Source organism: Pristis pectinata, chromosome 19, assembly GCF_009764475.1.
Source record: "Pristis pectinata isolate sPriPec2 chromosome 19, sPriPec2.1.pri, whole genome shotgun sequence".
Lineage (NCBI taxonomy): Eukaryota > Metazoa > Chordata > Chondrichthyes > Rhinopristiformes > Pristidae > Pristis > Pristis pectinata.
The window spans coordinates 29,950,555-29,963,523 of NC_067423.1; the positions used below are offsets into that span (position 1 = coordinate 29,950,555).

Sequence of the window (12,969 nt, forward strand, 5' to 3'; positions counted from 1 at the left end):
GTGTTGTTGTTGCCAGATGAAATGTGACAGGATGACTTAATGAATAATCATAAACGCCCTGGATCTTCCTGAGATTGCTATCTCATGAAAAGCAGTGTTAAGCAAAATTGCCAATAGTTGATAAATCATCAAATTCATTCAGAACATCAGCCAGTTCAGAAAAGTAGAATGATCTGTGAATCAGCTAGGTATTGATTAGGATGGTCATTCAAAAAAAAAGGTTTCAATCAGTCATCAGTTTGAGAAACTGAGGCCAAGTTCCTTATTAAAAGGAATAGATCCATGACAATCAAATAAAACTAGATCAACTTTAATCTCCAATCAATTTTCCTGAATTCTTCAACTAGGAATTCATTCTTGCTGTAATTTAGTGCAAGTGCTGAAAATAGCACCGGATGGTAACAGGGTACCTTGAACACTGGTGTTCAACAGGATCAACAATGTGTACCCTTAACAAATGAAATACAAGGACTGCAAAAGAAGCCGGAGCAAAGGAGACAGTGGGTGCATGAGACCCACACTAAGGAATGTATGTAAGTCGGACTTCTGACTTTAATCACATTATGGGAGCTTGTTCGTCATTACAGGTGTCTGTAAGTTAAGCGTTCGTAACCCAGGGACAGACTGTATTACCATTTTGTTCAAGTTATCTAAAGCAAGGGGATTTTATGTTTGTAAGAAATGTTCATGTAAATTTGTAAAGAAATTTTTTTGTAAGTTTCCTTCCATATCAATCCATCAGCTCAGTATATTCTCAGAAAAATTATAGGGATGGTGCGGTAGACTTAGAATGAAAGAATTGTACATTCTCCCAGCATATCCTGCATTGATTATGAGGATGTTTGCCTACGACCTGAATGAAGAGTGAGTTTGTGCCCTTGCAGTTCATGAAGAGCTCCGAGTTCTAAGAGGAGCCCGGAGCACCTTAAGGAAGGTAGTCTAAGAGAGCCTGAACTTTTGTCAAAACTATCTTTTGCTGCAAATCCACACTTCCCCCTTCTGTACCAAAGAAATACAGAGGGAGTCATTTCTCCTGGAGTACAGAGCACCTCAGCAGAGAAGCCTCAGTAATGCAGTGGTGAGCAGGAATCTATGAGAAATGGCATAGATCAGTGCCAGTGACCTAGAATCGTTTTGAGGCTAGGAACTTGAGTGTAGCAGTGACCTTGACCTCAGCTGGCAGATAAATGCAGGGTTGGTTGCGAGTCTGCATTTGACACCTCAGAAGGTGGCAGATGTCTGTGACAACTGTCTTGGTGAACCTTAAACCTGCAGAAACATTGCTCACTGGGGAGGTTAAGATAGAAGCATTGGTCTCTGTGTGGCCTGGGGGATATGGACCCTTCCACACTTCCTCCCTCAGGTCCCCCTTCCATTCCTGCAGCCTCCCTGATGCCCCAGTCCCACTGTAGCATTGATTCTCCTGTGCACAATAATTCATTACAAAATAGCAAAAACTACTTTAATTTTTAAATTCAAAATTAGCACAACTATTACCTTTTTAATATTCCCAGCACTCACCTGAACTAGCTCCTACTGCAAGGAATGATTGCCTTGTAGCTCTTTTAAATTACCAGCTTCAGTAGGCCTTACACCTTTGATATTTTACAAATCACTGTGTGTTTTATTCTGCTACAGTGGAGGTGACATCAATCTCTTCCAGGATCCATGTGGGAAATGTCCAGCACACAAGGGCTACTTTGATGCAGGAAGTTCATTTGTATTGTGCAAGGAGGTGAAATTAATGCATTTAGAGCACGTTAAACATGAGTTCATCTTTCTTGGATTTGGTTTAATGTGCAATATTTACAATGTTTTGATTCTTCAAGATCAAATCCAATAGAGCTAAATGAATGATCAACCAGAAGGAAACTCCAATAATGGACAGAATCACTTAGAAATAACAAATTACCCCTTTACCAATATGAAAAGGACAAAGCTGGGCATTTCAGCTATTGATCATACTGAGTGATTATGGACTTAGAAGCAGAATCATTCAAAGTCCTGCACAGATGAACATTAGGATAAATAAAATGAATGTGTATCACAGGTACCAGGCAGGCTTATTCAACCAGCTGTGAAAATGGGAGATTTGATCTGAATTTGTGTACCGATGTGCAGCTCAAAGAAAGCTAATGAACTTTGTAGGGAAGTTAGAGGACAAATTGTATGAATTAACTTCCAAAGTATGAAACACAGATGGACAGCAGTAAGAAAGATGTCTCAATGCATAGTCTGAGGAAGGGGATGCTGAATAAGGGCTTGAATGCTGCTCATGCTCAAAAAAAATGACCATCGAGGCATTTGCCAATTCTGTTTAATTTTAGCAGTCGGTGTATGTGATGTGCTTATTTGATGAAATGTAGTAACATCATGCCTGACTAAACCTGAAAACATCAGTCACCACTTAATTTATCATAAAATCATCCTTGTTCAATACTGCAAAGCCAGTTAGAAGCCAGACACTGCTCATTTATATACACCTCTCTGAATCTGAGGTGGAAGCATAATAAATACCGCATTTCATGTGTGGAAGAGACAAGCTGGTTGCTATTGGACAGAAGTATTCTTGACCAAATTTTCCTCCCCGTCCTGTGGCTGTGTTATTTCATGATTCTGCTGACATGTAGTCATTCTTACAATAGAAGCTGTAAATGTTCCTCTTTACAAAACAAGGAGGAAACAGGTGTGGTTACTGGCACATTGTTATGATCTAAACTGTAGGATTAGATAGAAGCTGTTGTCAGTGTACAAGAGAGCAAACTTGGAACAGCCATGACTTGCTGAATCATAATTTGTGGAGCATGAAATCTGTAGATAGTCCATTGGTATTCAGTTCTATTTCTAATCTATCAGCAGTGACTCATTACTTTTAGTTTTCCATGACTGTATGTTGCTGTTATCAAGGACTTCCACATAATTATCATTTGTTGCAATGTCTTTACACATTAATCACATCCTCCTGTATTTAGCTAAATAAACTACTCTCCGCATATAGAGCAGCCTATTCAAAATGTTATAATACAATCCAGATGTCTTGCAGCTCAAAGCAGTTTTGGAAAGGCATGGTGTGAACTCCTCAAATCGCGCTCCTGGATGTTATAGGATCCTCACACTAAGACAGTTCAGCTTGCATGTGGTGCCAGTCTGTTTCTTAGGAAATATGTCAGCATGGTCCTATGTGCTAAAGTAATTAACAGACCATTAGCATGATCAGCACATTAGTGCTGATAAAAAGAAGCTACTTTTGCTCCCATTTAAGTATCACAGGTCTGACCAACCTGTTAAGCCTACAGATATTCACACAACTTCAACGTTTCCATCATATGATGCTGACACATTGATATTCAGCTGCCTGGTTTATTTTTCCTCTATTGTTGTGATTTCTATGATTTACTTGAGCTTCTATATTTTAAAATTGTAAAGAAAAAAATGGGACATGCAGGAATGAATGGTGTTGAGCTGAATACAGAGAGAAGTTCAAGGATGATTGGGCTTAACAGTACATTTAGGGCAAATAGAACACTGGGTTTTATTACTAAACTACCCGAGCTGAATTTAGATAAATTCATGTTGCAGATGCTCTGATTAGGCTCCATTTTATTTGAGTTCAGTTTTGGTTTCTGAAGCTCAATGAAAACTTCTAAATTTTAGAAATAATACAGAGGAGGGCCAGGAGGATTAACCACGGGACCTTGTAAGAGTATGTAAGATAAATTGAATATGCAAGGTTAATTCTAAGCACTTCTTCAACCAAAAATGCAGAACAAGGGACAGAGCAAGAAATTAGTAAAAGCTCAGTTCAAGACTAATATTCAGCTATAATGCCAAACAAAGGATGATTATTATTGAAAAAATCCAGGGAGGATGATGGAGTCAGTGGATGTTGTTGAAAGATGCACTGAGTTTCCTCCTGGGTCTGCACATATCATTTTTGCAGCTACATACATTAAACATTTTAAAAACAGTGATACAGAGAATAGCCAAGAGTTGGAATTGAGAGGGTACAATCATTGTCAAGAATAAACCTGCAGAGTGGTTGTACTATTGGTAAAGCATGATGTAACAGCTGCAGAAGAGACAGATTTTACAACAGAAGGGAGAGATTAAAAATAGAACTGAATAAATTATTAATTGGAAACATACATCGTTTTCCAACTACCTGCGATTTTGCCAAATTCCTCCGTAGATTGCAGCAGGTGTGACAGCATTCCATTTATTTGGATCTGTCATTAATCAAGCCCATGGTATAAGTAACGAGTACGCCTCATGTCAGATATCTATGAAGTTGTTAATACTGTTTAGAGGGTGATTAGGATCTGACTAGTTTGGTGTTATAGAACTTTTATAATCTTACTCACTACAATGTCATGAACATGTGAATATGTTTGCTTTGTATTTTGCATGGTATCAGGGCACTTCTTTACCTTGAGATATAATGCTGAGCTGCTTTTGTGCATCACTACATCTCTTCTACTGTTAGGTATGAACTTCCAGGATTTGAATCCAAAGAAGGAAGACTAATATGCTTTCAGACTACGATGGCTTTGTGATTTGAGGGGAAACTTGCAGATAGCAGTGTTCCTGTGCAACCATTACAATCAAGGTCACAGGTATTGTGGGTGCTATGTACACAGCCTCAGAAAAATGTTGATGTGCATCTTAATATAGTAAACAATGTGGCTACAGCATGCAGGTATTAGAATGAGTGAATGTTTAAGCTGGTAGGAGGGCTGCTCAAACTTGGGTGTTTTCAAGTTCTTTCAATGTTGCCATAGTTGTACTCATTTGAGGCAAACAGAAGATATTCCATCACATTTCTGATGGAATGATTATGGAATCAGGAGATAAGCTGTTCATTTTAGAAAACCTTACTTCTTACCTGCTCTTGATTGTAGCTTCGCTGGTCCAGTTATAGTCAATGGTGATCCGCAAGATGTTGATAATGGAGAATTCAGCAATGGTAGTGCAATTTTGTATCAAAGGCAAGCTGTTAGATTGTTATTGGAGAAGATCTTTATTAGACTTTGTGTCATGAATGTTACTTGTCACAACAATCCAAGCTCATTGGGGCTTGTAGCCTCTGCTGCATTCAGTCTGCTTTGCTATTTCTTGACAATCACATGGAGTTAATGGAGTTGGCCTTATGTCTTGGCAAGAAAGTTAAAAGGAAACAAGGGTGCAGCAGTCACTCAGCACTTCTGGATGAAAGTATTTGCAAACACCTAAGTCTCTTTTGCACTCAATTGCTGGTCTTCACCTTTATTACAAGCATGCATGTTCATGGAATATTTCTTCCCAACAGCTGTTTAATTGTTGAACACTATTCATAACTGGATGTGGCAGGGTTGCAGAGGTTTTATCAAATCTGCTGGTTGTGGGATTACTTAGCTTTGCCTAAAGCAAACCACTTCCACTGTTTAGAATGACTGTAATCCTATACTGTAACTTTGACAGGTTGTCACCTCATTTTTAGGTCATGGCTGGTGGTGCTCCTGGTATGCCCTTTTGTGCTCCATATTAAACCTTTGTCACTCTCTTGGATTGTTAAAGTGATCAGATGGCCTTGAGTTTATGGGTTGTGGTGGGGTGCAGTTCTGCTGCTGCTTATTGTCCAGTTTTGAGCTTTTAGATATGTTCTGATTTCATCCCATATAGCATAGTGTTGGTGCCACTAAAAAACAATCCTTCAGTGCAAAGATACGACTCTGCTTCCATAGGACTGTTTGGTGGTCACATCCATCACCGACAGATGGATGGTGAGGAAAAAGTTGAGCAGCTTTTTTTCTCTGTTTCATTGGATTTCTCTCCATCTGCCATATTCTTCAGATGTTACCAACCCTTCCCCCAGCAGAGGTTGTGGACACTCACTCACTAAGTGTACTCAAGGCTGAAACTGACAGGTTTTTGAACACAGAGAATTAGGAGATAAGGGGATCAGGTGAAAAAACAGGATCTGAGGCATACAATCAGTATGATCACTCGTGGTTTTATGATTTCATTTCCTTAAGGTAATGAACATTGTCTTCCTACACCCAGAATGCATTCAATTCTTCCAATTTTTTGGTAGAGAATTACTGATTCATGAGTTAAGGGAAGGTGGTAAAGGCCATGAGATTTCACATGGTTAGGAATCAATGTTGAGGACTTCCAATGCCATTCCTACCTGACTGTTTACTGCTGTACTGCCATCTTTGGTGAGCCTGACCTATTGGTAGTATAACCAAAGATGATGATGGAGGAATTTGGGATGTTAATTGAAAAGTATCATTCTGTGAGTATGATAGTGTCAAGCTTACACTTGGTTGTTTTGTGGGATATCTCTCCCAAATTTAGCACATCTTTCAAAGTTAGTACAGAGGAGTTTGAAGGCTTTATTGAGGCTGGTTGTGCCAGAGTCATGTTTGATGTCTAGGTTGATGCTGTATAGCCTTTCCTGTTCTATTCTTATTATATTTTTTTATTGTAATTTCCTACACTTTTTCAGAGGGCAGTTGAAAGTCGGCCACATTTGTGTAGATCTAACATAATATAGTCTAGACCGGCAAGGTGGCAGATTTCTTTCCCTAATAGGTTTTTATAGATTCATGGTCATTATTTGCTGATCTAAGGTGTTTATTCAGGATTTATTTAATAAATTTATTTTACAGTTCCTGGCAAAAATAGCAGGTTTTGAACTTTTTTGCATAATTAGCTTTGGGCACTGGATGCAATTCAAAACGCTGCAGATGCTGGAAACCTGAAATAAAAACAGAAAATGTGAGGTTTCCAGGGTTCTGGATTACTACTCCAGTAATGAACATGCTGTGTTAAAGTGCCCAGTATGTATTCCAAATAGTACTGAATTATACTTCATGATGGCAATGGTCCACGCAACACTCAGACACAGGAATAATACACTGCAAAGAACCACATGATAAGTAAACAATAAATGTGACTTAGAACTTAAAAAAATGTGCACATATACCACAGATAACAAAACATCTACGCTAACAGAGCAAAGTAAACTGCTTTGAACATTTATTTATAACTGTACAGTACAATCAGATTAAAGTCCTTAAATCACATTTTTTGATCTTTGGCAGGAATCAGAAACAAAGAAAGATGACCAGACCCTGGACATCAGGCTGTCTCCATCGTTGGACAGTTTCCCTCCAGAAGAGGAGGACAATCCTTATGAATTCCTGACCACTGCAGTCACAAAGAAACCACGTTCGTTGGAAATATCCAGAGTATCTTCAGGAGTAACAGGTATTGAGAAGACATAAGGTTTAATCCTCTCCATAACTTTTGTTGAAATTTAGCTGTGATGCTTATGGAAGCAAGAGTGTGCTGGTGAAGTTCACATGAACCCATTGCTGCCCCACTGAACACATCCCACCTGCTGATGCAAAGTCAATTCAGTTAAATACTTTGGTGAGATTTCTGGCAGTTAGTACCTGATGGACTGGGAGCACTTCTGTGGACAAATATGAGGTGGCAACAGTTATCTGTGGTTGACCTCAAAGTGACACTGAAGATCCATGTAGAGCACAAATCAATAGCCCTTTGTCCTTTTGGAAGGACAGGATCATTCAAGAGGGAAAAAACTGATTCCTTAAGCACCTACATGGTAATGCATGGTGATGCATTGTTTTTCGTATTTCATCTATGGATGTGTGTGAGAGAGAATGGGAATAATGGGACTTACCTCCCTGGGAGCCAGCATGGACGTAATGTGGTGGAATGGACTCCTTCTGTGTCATTATCAGTAAGATAAAAGATAAGACTTTACAGTGTTGAGCTGTTCTAGATGCATCACATCAGAAGGATCTAGGAGGCTTTAAGTGAAATGAGCTGCTCAAATGTCAATAAATGCTATTTTATGCTTAAATGACAGGCACATTTGATGCAAAGAAATTTGTGCTTCACATCATCCTACATTCTCTCCTTTCACTTTCATTTTCTCCTTCCAAATTCCTCCTTTATCCAGGTTGAACATCCTCTGCGCTCCCTTTCGCTTTTATCTGTCTCCTATCCTCTTATTTTTTCATTCTTCACTCCTTTGTTACTCTCTTTCTCACCTTCTCTATTCTAACTCTCCTTTCTCTTTTACTGCTTCCTTCTCTCCTCTCCCCTCTCCTTATGTTTCAAACACCTTTCTCTCACATCTCTGAAACTTTTCTTGTAAATTGAACCATTATTAAAATGAAGAAATACATCTTTGCTTTTGCTTTCTTTTTCAATTTAATACAGATTTTGAAACACATATGACATTTTTATCAACATATCAAGTTATCAGCATATCAGATTGGATCTTTTCCTTTTTTTTATCATATTCCCAGACACCCTGTTCATAATCATAGACTGCTTATTGAAAAGTATATTAACTCTGCTGCTTCATTTTTCAAATATTTATTTTCTCAAAAAATTTTCTTTTTAGAGTCATATGGTTACACACCACAGAAACATGCCCTTTGGTCCAACTTGTCCATGCTGACCAAGAGGTCTATCCAAGCTAGTCTCATTTGCCTGTGTTTGGCCTATATCCCTTTAAACCATTTCTATCCACGTTATCTGTCTAAATGTCTTTTAAACATTGTAGCCGTACAGCTTCCACTAGTTGCTCGTTCCATATACCCACCACCCTTTGTGTGAAAAAGTTACCCTTCAGGTCCCTTTTAAATCTTTCCCCTCTCACCTTAAATCTGTGTCCTCTAGTTTTAGATTCCCCTACCCAAAGAAAAAAGACTGTGACCATCTACCTTATCTATACCCTTCATGATTTTATTTACCTCTATAAGGTCATCCCTCAGCCTCCTATGCCCCAGGGTAAAAAGTCCCAGCCTATCCAGCCTCTCCTTATACCTCAATCCCTCCAGTCCCAGTAACATCCTCACGAATCTTTTCTGCTTCCTTTCCTGCTAAATGACATCCTATAGAAGGGCGATCAGAACTGTGCAGAATTTTATCTATAAAAAAAGAACTTCTGGTGATAATTGCCAAATCAATTCCTTAAGAATGTCGAATGGAGTAAGACAGCTTCCTGCTGTGGTTCTGAAATATCCACTTTACCAGCAGGGTCTTCATCAGCCTTTAGGCTACTCACTCATACATGTTAAAGGACCAGATTGGATATCTTTCTAGTGTTGTTTTGGCATGGGATGTTGGTCCCTAAAAATTGAAATCCCATTTTTCTGTGTGTAAAACAGTGCTCAAATTCTATCGTAGTGTGTGTTCAGATATCAAATAAAGGCAAACTTAATTTGTGTGTTATGCTGTTTAGTGCATAATAGAGTTTAGTGCAGTCTCCACAAATTTCTATCACCAAATATTTGTTTTGTTATGTTAACTTATCTTTTATGTTAGTATGTTATTTATTTTTAATTGGACTGGTTTCTTAATCAGGACGATCCATTTATATGTTGAGCTTGGTGAAGTGTTTCAGTAAAAAATGAAGCCTATTTAAGTTGTTTAACATCCTTTCAGTTTAAAGTGCAACTAATTATAAAAATCTAAAACTACTTACAGCTAATGGGCTCTGATTATCTTTCAATTCAATGTAATTAGTATCTGGGTTTCGAATTATTTATTTATTTGTTCGACTTTCAGGATTCCGGCATTGCTGTCAAGGCCAGCATTTATTGTCCATCCCAAATTGCCCTTGAGCAGATGGTGGTGAGCCATCTTCTTTATTTGCTGCAGTTCTTCTGGTGAAAGTACACTCAGATTGCTATTTGGGAGAGAGTTCCAGGGATTATACACAGCAATGATGAAGGAACAGCAGTACAGCTGTCCTTGTCCTTCTTGGCGGTAGTGGTCATAGGTTTGAGGGGTGCTCTCGGAGTAACCTGGAGGAGTAACAGCAGTGTATTTTGTGCATGGTACATCTGTAGCCTTGATGTGACCATGATGGATGAAATGATGTTGAAGGAGGTTGATGAATTGCCAGTCAAGTGAGTTGCTATGACCTGGATGGTGTTGGGCTTCTTGAGTTAAGCTCATCCAATCAAGTGGACAGTATTCCTGATGTGCCTTATAGATGATGGAAAGACTTTGGGATGTCATGAGGTGAATCACTCATCACAGAATAGCCAATCTCTGACCTGTGCCTTTAGCTGTGCTATTTTTGTATGGATCCACATGAGTTTCTGGTTGGTGATTACCCCCTGGCATGTTGATAGTGGAAGTAATTCTACTGAATGTCAAGCGCAGATGGTTAGACTCTTTTTGGAGATGATCATTGCCTGAGACTTTTGTGGCACTAATGTTACTTGCCACTTGTCAGTTCATGTCTGAATATTGTCTAGGTCATGCTGAATACAGGCATGGACTGCTTCACTTTCTGAGGAGTTGCAATTCGAATTGAACATTATGCAATCACAAGTGAACTTCCTCACTTCTGATCTTATGGTGGAAAAAAGATCATTGATGATGCAGCTGAAGATGCTTGGACTGTTGTCAGTGGCCCAAGGAACCTTTGCAGTTATGTTCTGGGATGGTTGAGTTATCCTTGAGGTTATGTCATTTTTCACTCTTTCCACCAGTCTTTCCTGAATTTACTGCACTTTTACAGTAGGTATAAGGGTATCCAGGATATGGGGTTAGTGCAGGAATATAGTTCTGAATGATTAGTGGAGAAGACAGAGGATATGAATAGTTGACTCCTGCTTCTGGTTCTTATTTTATTATGTTCTAAAATGAAATTTAACTCTTGCTGCATAATCAATTGAGCAGAGAGTCTGGTGTCACAAATAACCTTTACTTTTTACATTATGTAGTTAGTCTATTGTTGTTCAGCAGTTCCTTTTTCATGATGGTATTCTGCTGGATCTATAAATCAACTCAATAAGTAATAGATAAGTAATAAATTCATTCATAATCACAAGATCTTGCAAAATGGTCATATTCATAACATTTGAATTAGGGCCTAGAAAAGAATTTGGATGTTTAGAAACAAAAAATATTTTTTGCATTATTGAGAAGGCCCAATTCTGTTTTCCCTGACTAAATGCTCAAGTATCTTTTTTTTTACCATGAAGAAGCTTGCATGTCTTGTTGTTTTACTACAATTCTATTTTGACCTAATCAATATTGAAGGTTGCATTCTGATTCATACTTTTCTTTTAATGATCGAAGGGTTAAAAGTATGGCTTTGTTACAAATATACTTTTAACTGCTTTTCACAAGTTAGCTCTCATCCAATTCACAAATTCACCAGACAAATTTTGGTAAGTGCACAAACAGAAGCTATCATTCATACATTGTGCAACAAAAAAGAGCAAACTGTGGTTTACTTTTACCATCTAAAGATCAGCAGTAATATTTTGTTCCAAACTTATAAATGACTGTATTATCCTTTTTATTCAGAAAATGTAACAAAATAATACATATTCACCAGTACCTTTGATTCACACTCCTAAGCATTATTGCTATTCATTCACTCTGTGGGGAAAAAAACAGGTGTACCATTTCTACATGCTGAACAAGTTACTTTCTGTAAATATAGAGGAGCCACGTTATGCTTTTATAATAAATATTCTGCTGCAGGACCATTCTCTCATTACATTCGTTAACAAGGTTCTCACCAGATCAGCAGGTGTCATAACCTTTACCAAAACTAGCAGTGGTAAAGTTGCACATCCATAGGAATAGAGTGGAAAATGGAGCTATTCCATTTAAATCACTCTTTCCTGATTATCGGAAAAGATTAAAATCTCCCGTTTTTGTTGTTGAACCCAATGACAACAGTAACAGTTATTCTTAATATTTTGTTGACAAGGATTATTCCCAATGTGGCTGCAGGGAGTCCTGATAGTACATTTTAATCAAGATCTTAAAACAAAGCATGCTGTCAAAATTGCTTACTATTTGAATCTGTTCAAAACATAATTGTCTTGTAATTTTACTACATCCCATGAGAGGCATCAGGGAACGTGAGCCTCAGAGGGTCAGGAGCTGGATCAGGAGAGTATGTGGGGCTGCCAATGCCGTATGGTTTGATGTGAGGGATGGCATTCCAGAGGGCACACTGGTAAGTAAGGGGCATGACTGATAGAGTTCTCATTCTGATGCTGTGGCATTGAAACCAAGTTTTCCTGTGGTGGTTTTTGATGATTGCTCCTGTGAGTACTGCAAAGCAAATGATGCCATTCCATGTGCAATTGGCACATAAATTGCAACTGGTGCAGAAAAGTGGATAATTCTAGGAAGTGCTGGGTCAAATTTCTGGAGTGATGTGAAGCAAACATGTAGAGCTAATCATCAGATACATAATGCTAAAAGATCATCATTGATCATCTAATTACTTATATTAATTGATGAGAAACTTCCATTTGATTCGTGAAAAGTTGTTCTGATTTCTCTATCACTCTATCTAGCAGTATCTTCAACACCATCACTGCTTTTTTGGCTATATTGCCATCTCTAGGATGGGAAGATATGAATGACCAGGACTGGAAAATAGCAAGACATTCTAACTAGCTGATATCGAAGTTCAGTCCTATACTACGAATGATGTACTTGCATCTAAACTCCAATTTAGCTTTAGAATACATCAGTTGATTGCAGAATTTTTGTATAGTTGTATATTAGAGTCAAAGAAACTCATGAAAATTCTGGGTGAATTTAATGCTCTCCATCTGTCAGAAAACAGAGAGGGGAACGTTTAAAAGGCCTCAACTTACTTACCTGCCCTGGAGCAAATATGGGGAAAATCCTTTTTTTAGGCAAAATTATGGAACATATTAATAGGTCCCTCCAGATAATATTATTAGGATCTAAGTGTTTGTACAAGATGTGCCTGTGAGTTTCCAGTCAGACCAGTTCAGTGAATCTGGTTGTGAAAAAGCATAAAAACACAAATGATCGCTTTTACTTTTCCCAGTGTGGACAGGGGGAGTAGGAATGCTCCTTTGGGCTTTTGCACCCAGTAAGGAAACCTTGGATCTCCCCTGCAGCAAACTCACCTTTGTTCCTTCAGGACCAGAA

General features: G+C 38.4%; 1 protein-coding gene across 14 annotated transcripts in view; it reads left to right on the plus strand.

The window, feature by feature from the left end:
• The window catches only part of anks1b (ankyrin repeat and sterile alpha motif domain containing 1B), a 609,252-nt gene that overhangs the window by 425,403 nt on the left and 170,880 nt on the right, over positions 1 to 12,969 (plus strand). For all 14 annotated transcript variants that reach the window (XM_052034200.1, XM_052034196.1, XM_052034194.1 and 11 more), the window contains one exon: positions 7,086 to 7,251. In XM_052034200.1, coding sequence (XP_051890160.1) covers positions 7,086 to 7,251 — 166 coding nt within the window. The remainder of the gene's footprint in view (positions 1 to 7,085; positions 7,252 to 12,969) is intronic.